The sequence below is a fragment of the Trachypithecus francoisi genome, unplaced genomic scaffold (genome assembly GCF_009764315.1).
Source record: "Trachypithecus francoisi isolate TF-2019V2 unplaced genomic scaffold, Tfra_2.0 Lachesis_group15, whole genome shotgun sequence".
Lineage (NCBI taxonomy): Eukaryota > Metazoa > Chordata > Mammalia > Primates > Cercopithecidae > Trachypithecus > Trachypithecus francoisi.
The window spans coordinates 63,992,353-64,012,035 of NW_022681460.1; the positions used below are offsets into that span (position 1 = coordinate 63,992,353).

The 19,683-nt window shown below is 44.0% G+C and overlaps 1 protein-coding gene and 1 pseudogene across 1 annotated transcript in view; one reads left to right on the plus strand and one right to left on the minus strand.

Annotated features, from left to right (window-relative positions):
• Window positions 1-3,797, minus strand: part of AKAP12 (A-kinase anchoring protein 12) — a 124,052-nt gene extending 120,255 nt beyond the window's left edge. Inside the window, exon 1 of the mRNA XM_033235060.1 lies at window positions 3,297-3,797. Coding sequence (XP_033090951.1) covers window positions 3,297-3,458 — 162 coding nt within the window. The 5' untranslated portion in view covers window positions 3,459-3,797. The remainder of the gene's footprint in view (window positions 1-3,296) is intronic.
• Window positions 3,798-18,845: 15,048 nt separating this feature from the next.
• LOC117098040 lies at window positions 18,846-19,296 on the plus strand (annotated as a pseudogene).
• The last annotated feature ends 387 nt before the right edge of the window (window positions 19,297-19,683 follow it).

Genomic DNA, 19,683 nt, shown 5'->3' on the forward strand with positions numbered 1-19,683 from the left:
AATTAATTATGATTGTCCAGACTTAGTCTGGAGCCTGGCTCCAGAAATCAAGATTAGCCAGAGATATGGAAGTCAGTTTGTCACTGGTCACCCCACCCTCTGTTGCCACTTGAATATGTTGTCACCTGAATATGTTGCCACCTTAATATTTTTTTAAGACAAATTTTTAAAAACAGACAATTAAGGAATAATGTGAAGTGTGAGGCTTTACTTACCACCAGCATTCAGGTCGTCTAATCTTCCTGCACCCCACAGTTGCGAAACGGCCATGTCTCAAAATTAAACCCTAGCAGATAACAGATCAAGCCATTCCCCCCACCCCGCCCCCGCCCGGATCTTACATATAAAGATTGTAAAAGATTTCCAGTCTATCTCTGGATCTAAGGGAAAAAATAAAGATTATAAAAGATTGAATAGAAGATAAAGACTCCTTCCATTTTATGGAAATGCACCATAGATAAACAAGACTTCTGCTTTAGTGCATCTAAATGTTAAGCCTGGGTAATGAAAAGCTTGTTTAAATCTCCATTTGACCTAACACAAGTGATAATTCAACCAGTGTAATGTCTGTTCAGATAAGGGCACTTAGTGAGTAACTGGTAACTAAAATTAGCAGAAAAAAAAGAAAGTAAATCCAATTGCTAAATAGATAGCACGCATGTGATATGTCAGCTATTAGATAGAAAAAGATCTGCCTACAACCTTTAATTAATGATCACATTCTATCCAAGGAGGGGAAAATGTATTTGCCTAAACCTCCCCAACCGTCCATAGACACATCAAGAAAGTTCAAGACGTAATCCTAAGTAACTCAGTGTATGAAATGGTCTCATTTGAGCCATACGCACTTAACATATTTGTCTATTTGAGATAAAACCCAATTTGAAATTACAATGCTAACAAGCCACTCTGTATCTAGAGAAACAGAATCCAAAGCCCCTACATCTGAGGTTTTTGGTCTAACTATTCACTTGATCTATTAATAACCAAACAGACTGACTTGCCTTAGTCACTATCATAATCAGTCTCACGTGATAATGAGATGATCAAGGGTTAAACTGTAGTAAAAGCAGATAGGTCAAGATAGGTCAAGGTATTCTCTAACTTGATATTCTCCAAGCAAAACCAAGAAGCCAGTATCACCCCTTCTTCTTTCCACAAGTATTCCTGAGAGACGACTCTGTGCCAGGCAGCATGGCACACATGAAAGAACACTGTTGGTCAGCACAACCAGGCATGTTCCCTGCCCCTGCAAAGCATTCAGAACAGCCAGGAGAACACTAAACTCACACATGCGAAAACTGCTGGGACGGGTCCATGGTGCCACGGAGCCTAGAGTGGGAGATGGGATTACTTGGAGGTCAGGAATTGGAGCTTAATAAGAAGAGGGGAGGCAAGGGCCATGGTGCTGAGTCATTCTTAATTAGGGAGTCCTTTTGGAAAGACATTTGTGTTCAAAGCCTGAGTGATAAATTTTGCTAGTTGAAATGAAAACTAAATACATTCCAAGGATACATGTAAGTGTATTGATTTGTCTCCAAATTGATAACTGGGCAGTATGCCAACAAGTTCAATGATATTCTGGATGTCATTTAAGTGATTTTTTAAAAGGAGGTTGTTTGGCTGCTTCCAGACAGTTGGCAACTTGGAAAGAGGAAAAGGATAAGGTTATGGAAGAAGGAAAAAGAGAATGGAAGGAATATTTTTAAATAAACAAATTCAAATTTACTGGGAAGGGATTAAATCCCATATTTCAGGGTGAACAGTTAGTAAGATCTGAAGGAGTACAAAAGCGGGGGGGGGGGGGGGGGGGGGGGAATGTCACCCAACTGCAAGTTTTTAGCAATTATACCTTAAAATTATTTTCATCACTAGACTCTCAACACTGGTTACCAAGCCACTTTGACAGTAGCTGGCATCAAAACATTATGTGCATACAGTAAGTATTAAAATGCGACTTGGATCTCAAAAGGATAGTACATTCCTCAGGCCAGAAGCTTAAGCATCTCTTAGAAAATCTACATAGCAGAGGCACAGTTAGTACTTAATATCTAGGGACCATGGATTTCACAAGTAGTTATGAATCAAAGACTGGAGGCAAAAACTATATTATTAAGAGCAGTCTCTCAGCCCAAATGAGACTAGGACAGCTAAGGAGGTCAAGGCAACTAGGTCACGGTTGTAGGTTCCTTTTTTTTTTTTTTTCATATTGTAAACATCCACGCCTCCTGAGATAACTCACGTACTCTATCCTCAAATTTGACACATGGCAAATTTAACTATTAAGCATGGTTATCCACATCTTTCTACAAGGTATCACAAGGGTACCTTTGTGATACAAGGGTATCACAAAACCAGTAGAGCGAAGCCTTGCTAATGAACACACGTGCTGGAAAACAGATCTAAAATACCACGACCAGAACAAGCCACAGTCTTGGCGGCTGTCCTGGCCCACAAGAAATATTACAGCCTTTAAGACTGAAGTCGATAAAATGCAGTTGTTTCAGCACTGCGTCCAGGGAAGAGTACCCGGAATGCTCGCTACACTCTGACCGCATCCTTCGAGAACTTCTAGCCACTCTAGTGTGTGTTTGGCCAACTGAGTCCGCAGGCAAAGCGCTGAGCAAACGCGAGGGCGCTGGCTGGTTTGCGAAACCTGTCAGTCCTTTTGGAAACGCAGCGCCTGCCCAGGTTTTCCCTGGCTCCGAGCGAGCTACACACCAGGCTTTCTCTGCCTCGGGAAGGCGGTGTCTGCTCGGGCCGCTGCCGCAGGACTGGGTACCAAACCCGCTCGCTCCAGGCACCGCTGGCATCCAAGGCGGTACGCGGCGGGGAACCTGAGGGTGCCTGGGCTACCCGGCGGGCTCCACCACGCGTCCTGGCCTCACAGCTGACTTTCCGCATCTCCGAGCTTCGGAGGCCCGGCCCGGGGTCCATTCTCCACGGATCCCCCAGCGCAGCTCATCCGCCTCGGGCTGGATGGCTTCCACCGGAAGAGTGCGGAGAAAGGCTCAGTTGCCGTGGGCAGGGCGCGGATTTTATTACTGCGGATGGCGCAGTCGCCTCCCCTGGAGACCCGCGACAAAGACGCAAGCCCCCCGCCGCGCTCGCCGCTGCTCTGGCCCCGCCCCGGCGCAAAAGACCCTGAAAAGCCTCCAAAGAGGGGTTCGCGCTCCCGAGTTTGCAGATGGGGCTGGACTGGCCGGGAAGTTCTCTCGGCGGAAATCGGAGGAATCCTCCCACCTCCACCCCAAAGATCCCAGCCTCCCGGCGCAGGTGGCCCGGCGCGCCCATACCTTGGTGGCGGGGTCCGCGGCAGCGATGGCGGGGTCCCCGGTGGTGTCTGGCGCCGCCTCGGCCGAGGGGCCGCCGCCGCTGGGCTCTGGCTCAGCCGGCGTGGAGCTCCCCTCGGGCGGCTGCTCCGGGCTGCGCTGCTCCGTGGAGCTCCCGGCGCCCATGGCTCCTTCGCACTTCTCCCGCGCCCAGCCGCCGGGTTACGCCTTCCCCAAGCCGCAGGGACAGGGGCAAGAGCCAAAAGACGCGCGCCAGCGAGGTCCTAAGAGCGCCTTCCTTCGCCGCCAGCCTCCTACGAACGAGCCCAGCCTGCGAATGAAGGAGACGCGCTCGCCGCAAACTCCTTAAAAGAAAAGCGGAAAAAAAAAAAAGGCCACCTCTTAGCCTCCGCCCCCCTCCCCCTGGTTTTTCCCTCGCTTCATCACATGAGCACAGCCCCAGACACGCCTTGCAGCAGCATCTGCCCCCAGGCTGCCGGGACCAGAGGCGCTGCGACGCGCCAGCCCAGGTCCAGGCAGCAGCCCACCCGGCCTTCGGGCGCCTCCCGTTTCTAACAGGGGGACGAGAGCTGCGGGGACGACCCAGGGCCTCAGAAGGCAAGAGAGCAGGGGAGCAAAAAGCCTTCCGGGGACACTGGATTCTCTGGGGTTTATTAAATGATGGATCACCCAAGGCAGGAGCTTCTGCTGCAGCCGACTTTCAGCTCGCCCAGGAGCGAGCCCGAGTCCCCATTTGCTTTCCTGCAGATTGTGTTTAACTCCAAACATTTGTTCCAGCCTCCTCCCCATTAGCAGGAGAAAGGCAAGCGCTCCCTGACTCCTCCTGAGTCCGACCATATTTGGGCACCTCACGTGGCAAGAGCAGGGAACCGAGAGGTTAACGCAGTCAGGCCACGGATGAGGTGGGCCACGCAGGCCCACGCTCTCCTATCCTCCGGAACAAGTGATGTCAGGCGATGCCATCAGCAGTGCTAGCCGCCCCCCTCTCCCCGGGGAACGGGGGAAAAGAGGCTGTTACCGGAAATGTGCCTGTCCTTCTTTGAGGGTCTGTGCTGGAGGTTACGCATCCAGGCCACCTCTGGGCGATGCTGAGACATGACAGCATAGATCTGTTCCTTTGCCACCAGCCTTTCTCAAAAGATGAAGACTTGAAATAATATCAGTTCAAGTGGCTTGCATCCTTTCCTTTCCGACCCTTGAATGTAATATTTATTATATGAACATGGCAGCCAATCAATAAGTATTTGAACTAAATCAAATTTGTAGCTGGATTGCTTGGAGCAAAGCATTAAGGCTTTGGGGCTGAAAAAAAAATTTATTCCAGTTGTAACTGACAACCGAGCGCCCCAGTTTTCACAAATACTTGGAATCTCCATTAGCAATGAAGAAACCATCCTGGTTAATACAGCGAGACCTTGTCTCTACAAAAAAATTAAAAAATTAGCCAGGCGCAGTGGTGTACCTGTAGTTCTAGCTACTCAGGAGGCTGGGGTGGAAGGATGACTTCAGCCCAGGAATTCGAGGCTGCAGTCAGCTATGATTGTGCCACTGCACTCCATCCTAGTCGACAGAGCAAGACTCTGTTTAAAAAAAAAAAAAAGAGGAAAAGAAGAAACTTTCGGAATCCTCACACTAAATTCCAGATAAATATCTCATACTCAGATTTAGTACAATTTTGTAGAAAGTTGGTGTAAGCGGTAGTGCAGCACTAGGATGTTTCATGCCTAATAAATTGCATGAATCGAATGGTACCCTAGGAACCATAGGTTAGTTACTCACCATCAAATTTGTTTCCTGAATTAATTTTTTTTTTCTTTTTTGAGACAAGGTCTTGCTGTGTTGCCCAGGCTGGTCTTGAAAAACTGGGCTCAAGTGATCCTCCTGCCTTGGCCTCTCAAAGTACTGGGATTATAGGCGTGAATCACCATGCTGGGCCTGTTTTCTGAATTAATTACTTTTATGTAAAAAAGGCCAATTTCCCTGGAGTTTATCCCTGAAGAAACAGTATATTTGCAAAATGCTGAGTTTTAGGAATTTATACACAGTCCCCCCATTTTGACTTACATTTTGACTATTTAGGAAACATTAGAATTCTTATTCTGTGTCAGGCACTGTTCAATGCACTTTGCATAGTAACACCGTGGGATAGGCAGTATTATTCTCATTTTACCATTGGCAGGTGGGGGAGGAGTAGGTCCAGAGAAATTAAATTGTGTGCTTGAGGTTTCACACCCGGGAGATGGAAGAGCGGGGAGTCCAACTGGCATCTGCCTTCAGTTCCACACTTCACCACCGCATGGCACTCCTCTAATCAACTGTGTTCTCTCCTCTCAGGAGTGCTAGTGAAACGTGGCATTTGGACCTCACTTAGGATTTTAAGAGCAAAAAGCACTGTTGAAACCTACTTGAGGATGGGCACGGTGGCTCACGCCTGTAATCCCAGCACTTTTGGAGGCCCAGTTGGGTGGATCACCTGAGGACAGGAGTTCAAAACCAACCTGGGCAACATGGTGAAGCCTCATCTCTACTAAAAGTACAAAAATTAGCCAGGCATGGTGGCATGCGCCTTAATCCCAGCTACTCAGGAGGCTAAGACATGAGAATTGCTTGAACCCGGGAGGTGGAGTTTGCAGTGAGCCGAGATCGTGCCATTGCACTCCAGCCTGGGTGACATAGAGAGACTCTGTCTCAAAAACCAAAAAAGAAGAAGAAAAAAAACCTATTTGAGAATGATTAATGTCAGCACGTTTGAAAATGTATCAGTAAGTAGCACAAATACTGTCAACATTTTCACATTGTGTGAGATTACATTTACTTGGTTCTTGGGAAATTCTTAGCAAAGGTTTTCACATCTACTAGCCTTCAAATTTTCAGAAAGGATTGCAAGGTCAAGCCAACAGTGTACAACCTACATGCTGAGGAATACATCAGCATCTGCTTAGATTAGCAATTACTTGCTTTTTGTTTATTTTCCAGGCCATGTAAATGTTCATATTCTTATTTGTAAAAAGTAAAATCATAGGACTAGGCGTGGTGGCTCACGCCTGTAATTCCAGCACTTTGGGAGGCCGAGGCAGGTAGATCCCGAGGTCAAGAGATTGAGATCATCCTGGCCAACATGGTGAAATCCCATCTCTACTAAAAGTACAAAAATTAGCCAGGTGTGGTGGCACGTGCCTGTAGTCCCAGCTACTCAGCAGGCTGAGGCAGGAGAATCACTCAAACCCGGGAAGCAGAGGTTGCAGTGAGCCAAGATCACGCCACTGAACCCCGGCCTAGCAACAGAGACTCCATCTAAAAAAAAAAGTAAAATCATATTTTAGGAGATGTGCACATTCTAGTACTCTCTATTCTGCCTGAAACAGCTCTGTGATAAGGGAGAATTAAGAATAACAAATTCACACAAGCACATACGTAACTATCTTTGGTTTCTGAAAATCCCTTCCATCTTACTTAGAGACTAGGGAGTTACTCTTTGTTTTTTTGGTTGTTTACAAAAGTGATTATGGTCAGGCCTGGTGGCTCACACCTGTAATCCCAGTACTTTGGGAGGTTGAAGTGGAAGGATTGCTTGACAACAGGGGTTCAAGACCAGCCTGGGTAACACAGTGAAACTCCCATCTCTACAAAAAATAAAAAAATTTAGCCAGGAGTGGTGGTGCATGCCTTTAGTCCCGGCTACTTGGGAGGCTGAGGCGAGAGGATCACTTGAGCCCAGGAGTTCCAGACTGCAGCCTGGATGACATAATGAGACCCTCTCTCAAAAAAAAAAAAAGAAAGAAAGAAAGAAAGAAAGAAAAGTGGTTATGTAATTAATTGTCTCTAGCAATGAAATAGCCCAACCTTTTGGTATGCCACTTAGTGCTTCCGAATGTTACAAAGTTCTTTCTTCTTCTTTCTTTCTTTCTTTCTTTCTTTCTTTCTTTCTTTCTTTCTTTCTTTCTTTCTTTCTTTCTTTCTTTCCTTCCTTCCTTCCTTCCTTTCTCTCTCTCTTTCTCTTTCTTTCTTTCTCTCTCTCTGTCTTTCTCTTTCTTTCTCTCTCTCTTTCTCTCTCTCATTCTTTCTTTGTTTCTTTCAATAAATGCTTATCGAGTGCCTATTACATGCCAAGCACAAAGTTACCGTTCTACTTTCCAAGGTTCTAAATTGAGTCACTGAGGTTTTCTTTTCTAGGGCTTCCAAGATGCCTTCAGAATTGCTTGGATTGGCATCGGTGTGGAGGGGAGGCAGGTGCTCTCTATTTTTCACTTCTCAGTCCAAGGCTGTTGGTTCATTGTCTCACTAGCAGCTCAATTTTTCTCCAAATAGCAGGATGCAGGTGTCCCCACACATCCTCTCCCATGGGGTAGTCGTTGGTAGAGCTGTTTCCCCGAGAGGGTTAATTCTCTCATAAAAACAGTTTGAGATTTCTCAAAAACAAATACACGCTGCCTGTGTAGCAGGCTGAACCTGTACTTCGCACACATACTTCTCCAGAAAGATGGGTCACATGAGATTTAACAATAAAATGTGGAGTCATAGTTGAGCACTTTGTGCATGCACCAAAACATTTTCAAATATAACATTAAAAGAATTCACAAATGTCAAACATTTTACAACTGAGTTCAGACATCCTCTTCAAAGTGCAAAAATAATTATAATTATTAAAACAGTTTAAAATTTACCGTTAACTCTACCCTAAAGATTCACTCTCTAGTTACAGAGCCTTCGCTGACACTGGCAACTCCTCACCTTCACCTTTGAAACTGCTTCTCTCTTAATTATGATTTCTTTGTTTTCCCTGGATAAAAAGCCTACTTCTTGCTGAACCAATTGTTCCCACAGAGATATCCAGTCATCTAAGAACTTGATTCCCGCTCTCCTATCTTGTGCTTGTGTGAATTTGTTATTCTTAATACTCCCTTATCACAGAGCTGTTTCAAGCAGAATAGAGAGTACTGGAATATCAACGTCTCTTAAAATATTATTTTACTTTTTACAGATAAAAATATTAACATTTACATGTCCTGGAAAATAAACAAATAACCAATACTAATGTTATTATCCTCTTGAGAATTCTATGGAAGAAACTGTGAGTAAATTATTTGAATTTTGCTTTCTATGTGAGGATTTGAGATGGATTATTTTAGAGCGTTAATTATAATTTGCTAATTATAAACTAGAAGAATTATCAGTTTTATTCAATTCATGAGTACTTAATAATTAAAATTCATATGGAAGCTACAGAAAATGTTCAATTTACAGATGAAGTTTAAAGCTCAGTCATTTGTAGTTATACATCACATATATATATATATATATATATATATAGGCAAACGCTATCCTTGTAGCTCTTAAGCAATTTATTGCTTTGGAGTTAAGTATAAAGCCAGCTATTTAGATCTCAGTTTCATTTACCAAGGTTTAAGATTGGCGCCTGACTCAAATTCAGGATTACTCTAAAGTAACAAAGGAGGGACTGGAACCAAGATAGAGTAAATGATGTGTCCAATATGGAGAAAGAATTTCTCAGGATGCATTGTTAGAAGATACCAGAAGGTATGTGGAAGGTATCTACTTTCCAGAGTAGATCAAATGGCTGTAATCCTCACAATTTCAAGTCCCTTCTACAAAGGACCCTATACGTATCCAACATTTAAAAATGCATATTTTCACATATTAATTCAATAACTTTCACTGAGTTGAGTGCCAGACAAAATGTAGAGGACTTTTCAAAGTTGAAAACTTTGCTTCAATAAGTCAACATTGCTTACTCAAAACAAAGCTATTATACAATGTATTATTATACGATGTGAACTGCAGATTTTATGTTCCTCTACCAACTTAAATCCCTTTGTGGCCGGGCATGGTGGCTCACGCCTATAATCCCAGCACTTTGGGAGGCCGAGGCAGGTGGATCACCTGAGGTCTGGAGTTTAAGACCAGCCTGGCCAACATGGTGACACCCCATCTCTACTTAAAAAGTATATGAAAATTAGCCAAGCGTGGTGGCGTGTGCCTGTAATCCCAGCTACTCGGGAAGCTGAGGCAGGAGGTGGGAGAATCACTTGAACCTGGGAGATGGAGGTTGCAGTGAGCCAAGATCGCGCCACTGCACTCCAGCCTGGGCGACAGAGCAAGACTCTGTCTCAAAAAAAAAAAAAAATAGGCTGTGAATTGACAAACATCTCAACTAGCAATACACAAAGGAAAGGTGGATAACCTGATCTAATGTTTATTTTGTATTCCTTTAAGTTAGCTTGCTAAATGCTTTTAAAATCATAACAATAGCAATAAACCTATGTACATATGCCCAAATGATTTTTGACAAAGGCTCGAAAGTATTCACATGGAGATGTCATTAGTAAATAAATAAATAAATAAGTAAGTAAATGTATTTTTTAAAAAGACAAAGGTGCAAAAGTAATTCAATGGTGGACGACAGCCTTTCAACAGATGGTGCTGAAGAAATTGGACATTCATAGGCAAAAAATTAACTTTGACTTATGTCACACACCTGACAAAATAATTAACTAAAAATGAATCACAGACTTACATGTAAAACATAAAACTGTAAAACTTTTAGAAAAGACAGGAGAAAATCTTAGGGAGCTAAGGCTAAGCAGGATAGTTCTTAGACTTGATACAAAAAGCATGATCCATAAGAGGAAAAACTAGAAATTGGGCTTCACCAAAATTTAAAACTTTTGTCCTACATAAGACCCTGTTGAGAAGATGAGAAGAAAAGCTACAGATTGGGAGAAAATGTTTGCAAACCACATATCCCACAAGGGACTAGTATCTAAATATAGAAAGAATTCTTAAAACTCAGCAGTAAAAAAACAAGTAAACAAACAAAAAATCAGTGAGAACACAGGTAAAAGACGAAGCAACATTTTATCAAAGAGGATCCACAGGTGACAAATAAACGAAATTGTGTGCAATTTGGGAAAAGCAAATTAAAACCACAGTGAGATATCACTACACAATGATGTCTTAGGGTGTCTAAAATGAAAGAAATAGTGACAACGCCAAATGCTGATGAGGCTGCAGAGAAACTGGATCACTCATACATTGCTGGTGGGAATGTAATATGGCATAGTCACTCTGGAAGACAGTAGCAGCTTCTTTTTTTTTTTTTTTTTAACCTGAGTCTCGCTCTATCGACCAGGCTGGAGTATGGTGGCGCAATCTCGGCTCACTGCAACCTCCACCTCCTGGGTTCAAGTGATTCTCGTGCCTCAGCCTCCCAAGCAGCTGGGATTACAGGCACGTATCATGCCCAGCTAATTTTTGTATTTTTACTAGAGACAGGGTTTCACCATGTTGGCCAGTCTGGTCTTGAACTCCTAACCTTAAGTGATCTGCCTGCATCGGCCTCCCAAAGTGCTGGGATTACAGGCGTGAGCCACCATGCCTAGCCAGCAGTTTCTTAAAAAACTAAACAAGCCAAAAAAACAAAAAAGACAAGAAACATACAACTACCATGCCATATAGCCTTACAAGTACACTCCTGGAGCTTCATGTAACAACTTGTACATTAATGTTTATACCAGCTTTACTTGAAATAGCCCCAAAATGGAAAACCTAGATGCTCTTCAACATGTTGGTTAAACAAACTGGTCTGCCCATACCGTGAAATACTAGTCAACAATAAAAAGAAACAAAGTATTAATACATGCAACAAAACCTGCATGAATCGCCAGAGAATTCTGTGGAAAGAAACCTGCCAATCCTCAAAGGTTACATACAAATGATCCCATTTATATGACAGACTTTAAATGGCAAAATTACAGAAATGAAGAGGTCAGTAGTAGCTAAGGGTTAAAGAAGGGTAGAGGGAGAGGGATTTTTATGGGGTGGGAATGTTCTGTTCCCTCACTGTATCAATGTCAATATCTTGGTTGTGATATTGTACTATATTTTTGCAAGATGTTACTATTGGGGAAAACCAGGTGACGGGTATACAGGATCTCTCTGTATTATTTCTCACAACTGCATGGTAATCCACAATTAACTCAAAATGATAATTTTAAAAAAGATAAAATATGTATTTTCAGATGGGCTAAAATAAAGGTCCAAGGTACCTGTTTATGTTAAACTTACAGCCTCCTTTACTTTCCAGTATCTTTGAAATACCCTTTTAATATTAAAATAAGCCAAGATAGAGATCAACACAATATTAATAGGTTGGTATTTTGTTTTGCTTGTAAGCGTGTTAACTCTGAAACAATCAGACTTGATAAAATACAGAAACAATAGACTTCCTGACTCTGCAGTGCTTTGTACAAAGCTCCTTTCACTCCTCGGCTTCATCTTGCCAATGAAGAAGTACTGGACACACCTATAATCTTCCTGGCTAATATCATTTCCAAATGCTCCTGCAAGAGTCTCTCACCTCTCTGTTTCTGTCCTCACCAATGTGTAGCCTAGATCTAGTTTGTAAAGTGCGTGTTGGGATCTAATGGATCATGAAGATGTGTTCAGAGTCAGATAAAGGAAAAAAGGGCCAGGTGCGTGGCTCACGCCTGTAATCCCAGCACTTTGGGAGGCTGAGGCGGGTGGATCACCAGAGGTCAGGAGTTCGAGACCAGCCTGACCAATATGGTGAAACCCCATTTCTACTAAAAATACAAAAATTAGCCGAGTGTGGTGGCACACACCTGTAGTTCCAGCTACTTGGGAGACTGGGGCAGGAGAATCACTTGAAGCCAGAGGTGGAGGTTGCAGTGAGCTGAGATCACACCATGCCACTGCACTTCAGCCTGGGCAACAAGAGCGAGACTCTATCTCAAAAACAAAAACAAACAAACAAAAAACAAAATACATGCACACAAAGAAAATAAAAGAAAAAAGGGATGACTTTGGGGTTTTAAATGTTCATTTTCTACAGTAAATTTAATTTCAATTTGAACAAAATTGAGCATGGTTCATACTTGCTGAATTTAGAAAATCCGTATCATTCCTATGGACTGTATTTAATAACAACTATTATATATTTACTTTCCTGTAAACATTTGCAACACTCAAGGTAATACAGCAAGACACTCTCCAAGATTAACACATAAGTAAACTTTTTTTCTGTTTAGAGATAGGGTCTCACTATGTAGCCCAGGCTGGTCTTGAACTCCTGGGCTCAAGCAATCCTCCTGCCTCAGCCTCCTAATATAAGCATTCTATAATTATATTTTTAAAAAGCTTCAATAATGATTAAAGCTCTCAGCACATAGTGTTCACCAACATTAGAAGCTATTTTTTTCTTCTTTTTCTTTTTTAGAGGCAAGGTCTCACTGGGTTTCACCCAGGCTGGAGTACAGTAGTGTGATCACAGCTCATTGCAACCTTGACTTCCTAGGCTCAAGTGATCCTCCCCACTCAGCCTCCTGAGTAGATGAGACTACAGGAGTGCACCATCACACCTAGCTAATTTTTTTCATTTTTGTAGAGACAGGGTCTCCCTATGTTGCCCAGGCTGGTCTCAAACTCCTGGCCTCAAGCAGTCCTCCCACCTCAGCCTCTCAAAGCTCAGGGTTTAGAGGCATAAGCCACCATATCTGTCCAGAAGCTGATTTTTTTTTTTTTTTTTTGAGATGGTGCCTGACTCTAGCCCAGTCTGGAGTGCAGTGGTGTGATCTTGGCTCAATGCAACCTCTGCCTCCCAGGTTCAGGTAATTCTCCTGCCTCAGCCACCTGAGCAGCTAGAATTACAGGTACATGCCACCAAGCCCAGCTAATTTTTGTATTTTTAGTAGCGACGGGGTTTTACCATGTTGGCCTGGCTGGTCTCGAACTCCTGACCTCTATGAGATCCTTTGAGATCTATGAGATGGGCTTGCTTTGAAAAAAAATAGCAATTAAGTTGAAGAATAATTTCCCCCCGTTCTAACACTGTTTTTCTCAGTACAAGTTACAAGAGCAACTTCCTTTACTTCTTTATCTTAGAGACAGAGTCTTGCTCTGTCACCCAGGCTAGAGTGCAGTGGCACATTTATGGCTCACTGCAGCCTCAACCTCCCGGACTCAACGGACCCTCCTGCCTCAGCCTCCCCAGTAGCTGGGACTACAGGCCCGTGCCACCATACCATGCCTGCCTTGGCCTCCCAAAGTGCTGAGATTACAGGCATGAGCCACTGCACCCGACCCAGAAGCTGACTGTTGAGCAGAATGAGACTCGAGTGCAGTGGAGCTAGTCCTAGCCCCAAATATGTCCATATGGGAGGAATTTCGATCTCCAACACTTCATTGTATTCAAGTAAAATGGTTTCTAGACACTTTGGAGATATGCAGAGAATTCCATCTTGGCCCCTGTCCTATGTAACGGTATGCCTAAATCTGGTGTCAGGGAGAAGAGGTAAGAGGATATAAAATGTTTCTGTATATTTCTCCTCCAGACTTTCAGAGATTTAAGGGCTTTAAATATCTCATTCTCCAGTCTAGGGAGGAAGACACTGTGGACTTTCTCCACTAATGATAAGAACCGGCTGAAAGAGCTGATTCACCATTCGTTCCTAGCTTCATGGTTTCTTTGAGATCTATGAGATGGGCTTTATTTGAAAAAACTAGCAATTAAGTTGAAGAATAATTTCCCCCCGTTCTAACACTGTTTTTCTCAGCACAAGTTGCAAGAGCAACTTCCTTTATTTCTTTATTTTAGAGACAGAGTCTTGCTCTGTCACCCAGGCTAGAGTGCAGTGGTTTCAATCTCCTGACCTCGTGATCCGCATGCCCAGCTAATTTTTTGTAGAGATGGAGTTTGCCATGTTGCCCAGGCTGGTCTCGAACTCCTGGGCTTAAGGGATCTGCCCGCCTTGGGCCTTGCAAAGTGATGGGGTTATAGGCCTGAGCCACTGAGCTCGGCCTAGAGCAAGTTTCTTTAAGTATATTGTCATCCAAAACCTTAAAACCATGTAGATAATTAAGTGGGAGTCTCTTCCCTCCCACCCAAACCATAGTTGGGATTCTGGAAATTGTTTGGAGCAGGTAAAAATGTTTGGGCTTGGCTCTCATTTGAGTTCTTTCTTAAAGCTGCAAACGTTTCAGCCACTGCCCATATACTACTTATTTGTCATATATTCGTCATGGGAGCTGCTGATTTTCCCACCCTTTCCAGACACCCGCTCCTGCTCCCTTCTCATCCATTCCCCGCCGTTCCTCTGGAGGCTGGGAATCTTGGGATAATGGAGATTCCCAGCAGTTTGCTGTGGGGAAACTTGCCCCAGGGCTTCCTTGGTCTTCCTGGAGCCTCTAGCAACCTAAGTATTGTGTCCCGGAACGCCTAGACCCTTGGGGAAACTGGCACAGTTATTCATCCCTTTGTGGGGTAGGGGTGAGGGTGTTAGAGAGCAGGAGGGGCTTGCCTGGGACAGGTCCCAAGAACAATGAAGTTACTCTCTTGATAAATTGGATGTATTTTATTTATTTTTATTTATTTATTTTGAGACGGAGTCTCTCTCTGTCACCCAGGCTGGAGTGCAGTGGCGCGATATCGGCTCACTGCAAGCTCCGCCTCCTGGGTTCAGGCCATTCTCCTGCCTCATCCTCCTGAGTAGCTGGGACTACAGGCGCCTGCAACCACGCCCGGCAAATTTTTTGTTATTTTTAGTAGAGACAGGGTTTCACCGTGTTAGCCAGCATGGTCTCAATCTCCTGACCTCGTGATCCGCCCGCCTCACGCCCCGGCCTGGACGTATTTTAAACCAGTGCATTGTCTTTTTTGTTTTGTTTGTTTTGGTGGGGCAAGATAGGAAAACTAATCCATGTAATTTAAGCCAAATAGGGTGGTACACGCCTGTAGTAGTCCTAGCTACTCCATGGCTGAGGCAGGAAGATTGCTTGAGCCCTGGAGTTCAAGACCAGCCTGAACAGCATAGTTACTGAGAGGGGTCCAGATCCAGACTCCAAGAGAGGATTCTTGGACCTTGCACAAGAAAGAATTTGGGGTGAGTCCATATCGGAAAGTGAAAGCAAGTGTATTAGGAAAGTAAAGGAATAAAAGAAAGGCTACTCTACAGACAGAGCAGCAGCATGGGCTCCCATTGGCTACGTTATTTCTTGATTATCTGCTTAACAAGGAGTGGATTATTCATGCGTTTTTCTGGGAAAGATTTGGGCAATTCCAGGAACTGAGGGTCCCTCCCCTTTTAGACGTATAGGGTAGCTTCCTGACTTTGCCCTGGCATTTGTAAGCTGTCATGGTGCTGGTGGGAGTGTCTATTAGCATGCTAATGAATTATAATTAACATATAATGAGCAGTGAGGATGACCAGAGGTCACTTTCATCACCATCTTGGTTTTGACCAGCTTCTTTACCACAACCTGTTTTATTAGGAAGGTCTTTGTGACTTGTACCTTGTGCCAACCGCCTGTCTCATCCTGTGACTTAGAATGCCTAACCTCCTGGGAATGCAGCCCATTAGAGCTCAGCCTTATTTTACCCAGCTCCTATTTAAATTGGAGTTGCTCTGATTCGAACACCTCTGACAGCACAATGAAACCCTGTCTCTACAAAAAAAAAAAAGCCGAAAGTAGTGGTCCACATCTGCAGTTCCAGCTACTGGGGAGGCTGATGTGGGAGGATCCCTTGAGCCTGAGAGGTTGAGGCTGCAGTGAGCCATGATAGCACCACTGCACTCCAGCCTGGTTAACAGAAGGAGACTCTGTCTTATAAAAAAACACAGCAAAAACAAACAAACAAACAAAAACAATAACAACAACAATGAAAACCCAGCATTAAACAATGTGATCTATCTCACTGGTCACTGTGGAATCAAAAGCTTCCACCAATTCAAAGTGAGAGTGTTGTCTGTAAATCAACAGCTGATGAACAAGAGATGAGATCAATTAACACGACAGCCTTAGCCACTTGGGGAACCTATTTTCTAGAGGACAAATTGAAGAAAACAGGAATTACAACCCATTAATCTGTCCTTAGGACCTGGAAAATGAGGAGAACTATTTATCTTGAAAATAATAATTGGGTATGATCATTAAAACCCCCTTAATTCAGATTCTCTCTTCTGGTTGAACTCCAAGCCTATCATGATTTCCCATGAACGCAAGAACTCTGAGACTGAGATTCTCCAGAATTTTCCATAAGCAACAATTCTAAGTCACGACAAAGGTGCTGCACATAGGGCCATGCGCAACCAGCAGGCTCTCAGAGAACTCTTGAGGTGGAAATGAAAACAGGTAACTTCCATCTATATGTGTTTCATCTCATTCTATTTTAATTACTAATTTGAGTACAGTCTGTACTGGGTAAGATAGGTCAATGAAGGGCCACATATATGATGGTGGTCCCATAAGATTATAATGGAGCTGAGAAATTCCTATTGCCTGGTGATGTAGGAGCCATTGTCACACATTACTCACGTGTCTGCGGTGATGCTGGTGTAAACACACCTACTGTGCTGCCAGTCATGTAAAAGTCTAGTACAGGCCGGGTGCAGTGGCTCATGCCTGTAATCCTAGAACTTTGGGAGGCTGAGGAGCTCAGGAGTTCGAGACCAGCCTGGGCAACATGGCAAAAATCCATCTCTACCAAAAAAATACATATATATACTTTCTTTTTTGAGGCGGAGTCTCGCTCTGCAATGGCGCAATCTCGGCTCACTGCAACCTCTGCCTCCTGGGTTCAAGTGATTCTCATGCTTCAGCCTCCCAAGTACCTGGGATTACAGGTGACTACCACCACACCCGGCCACTTTTTGTATTTTTAGTAGATATGGGGTATCACCATTTTGGCCAGGCAGGTCTTGAACTCCTGACCTCAGGTGATCCACTCGCCTTGGCCTCCTAAAGTGCTGGAATTACAGGTGTGAGCCACAGTACCTGGCCCCAGTATTTTTATATTTACTCATTTATAGCATATTCTTCCTATTAATCCACAACTTTGAGCGTTAGTGCTATGAAGTAAATGCCATGTGTCATATTTTGCCAGGGTCGGACTGTGTTCCCAACCCTGGTATCACTTTTGAGGTTAAAGACTTGGGCTACCACCTTGGATCCTCCATCTCATCTCTCAGTCTGAGGAAAGCAGGCTGCCATCTTGTAAGCCACCCAGTGGAGAGGGCTGTGTGGTAAGAGGCTGAAGCCTCCTGCCCCAGCGAGTTGAGAACCAATACCTAGCAACAACTAGGACAGTGAACTTGGAAGTAAAGTCCAGTGTCTAATGAGCCTTGAGATGACAGCCCCTGGTCAACAGCTTAAATGCAATCTGGTGAGAGTCCCTGAGTCAGGACCAGCTAAGCCATTTCTGGGTTCCTGATCTTCACAAAATGTGAAATAATAAGTATTTGGGGGTTTTGGTGTTTTAAAAAAAATGCTTTGTGTTTGTGTTTAAAGGACGAATAAATTACATGTAAATTTGCAAGTCTAGAGATTTTCAGATGTTTTATAAAGAGGACTGTGGTAGATTCTTCTTGACTTTAGCAAATACAAATTCTCAGTGGTTACTGCTCCTATCTGAGCTGAGGCCTTGGTGTTTCTCATGTCCCAGTTTGGCTGAAGCCCTATTCTGCGAGGCTGCTGCACCACTAGGTTTCCGAATAGGATCAGCATGGAGCTCTCAGAGGCAGGTGTATGAGTAGGAAATGAGTTCATTAAACGGCAGGCAGAGTTACAGAACAATTTCACAACGAAGACAGTGCTACGAGGAGAACAGAGTGACCACAGAGGCAGAATCAGCTATAATCATCTCATCTACAAATAAAAAAAAAAAGAGGTACTCAACCAAAAACAACTGAAATTGAACTGTGGGTACAATGGCCTTTTTTTCATGCTTGGGGCTGAGAGGCTCCAGAATTTTACACAATGACACTAAAACATTACCTACCTTCAGACCTAATAGTTCTGAATGAAAATGTCAAGTTACTTTTTGGAGTGGCAAATTATATGTACATTTAAATGTCAAAGTTTAATATAGGACAGTCTTTGGCTTGGCACAGTGGTTGATGCCTGTAATCCCAGCACTGTGGGAGGCGGAGGTAGGTGGATTACCTGAGGTCAGGAGTTCGAGACCAGCCTGGCCAACATGGTGAAACCCCATCTCTACTAAAACTACAAAAATTAGCCAGGCATAGTGGCGGGCCCCTGTAATCCCAGCTACTTGGGAGGCTGAGGCAGGAGAATCACTTGAACCTGGGAGGCGGAGTTGGAGTGAATCAAGACCGCACCATTGAACTCCAATCTGGGGTGACAAGAGTAAAACTCTGTCAAAAAAAAAAAAAAAAAAAAAAAAAAGAATAGTTGTTGGATCTGAAAGATGTTTCCCTAGAGGCCCAAGAGACTTTTGCATCAGAAACAGAGAAAGGTAAATAACCCAATTGTGGAAAGAATGACTTTGCAAGGGAGGCCGAAGAGAAGTTTCCAGTTAATTCCACTTAGATGGAACGTCGAAGCAGTAACTAAAGTCAATGCAGTAACTAAAGTCAACATTGTTAAAGTCAATATTTGTAAAAGACACAATAGGTTGGCTTGACAATGGTAAGAGTAAGTCTTTCAGATCTAGGCAGAAATTTTTAACATGCTAGGAATTTGAGGCTCTTTCCCAGCCGCCGCCGAGTTGTGCGGAGGCGGAGGCTTGGGTGTGTTCAAGATACGGCTTCACCTGTAACCCACCACCATGGCCGAGGAAGGCATTGCTGCTGGAGGTGTAAGGGACATTAATACTGCTTTACAAGAGGTGCTGAAGACCGCCCTCATCCACGATGGCCTCGCACGTGGAGTTCGCGAAGCTGCTGAAGCCTTAGACAAGTGCCAAGCCCATCTTTGTGTGCTTGCACCCAACTGTGATGAGCCTATGTATGCCAAGTCGTGGAGGCCCTTTGCCCTGAACACCAAATCAACCGAATTAAGGTTAATGACAACAAGAAACTAGGGGAATGGGTAGGCCTCTTTAAATTGACAGAGAAGGGAAACCAAACCCTGTAAAGTGGTCGGTTGCAGTTGTATAGTAGTTAAGGACTATGGCAAGGAGTCTCAGGCCAAGGATGTCATCGAAGAGTACTTCAAATGCAAGAAATGAGGAAATAAATCTTTGGCTCATATACACACAAAAAAATGAATTTGAGGGGCCACACATTTTTCGAACTTCTGAGGCCCCATCATTTCACTGAAGTAAATGCTTTGGCCAGGCACAGTGGCTCACGCCTGTAATCCCAGCACTTTGGGAGGCCAAGGCGGGTGGATCACCTGAGGTCAGGAGCTTGAGATCAGCTTGGTCAACATGGTGAAACCCTGTTCTTTACTAAAAATACAGAAATTAGCCAGACTTGGTGGTGCACACCTGTAGTCTCAGCTACTTTGGAGGCTGAGGCAGGATAATTGCTTGAACCCAGGAGGCAGAAGCTGCAGTGAGCTGAGACCATGGCACTGCACTCTAGCCTGGGTGACAACAAGACTCTGTCTCAAA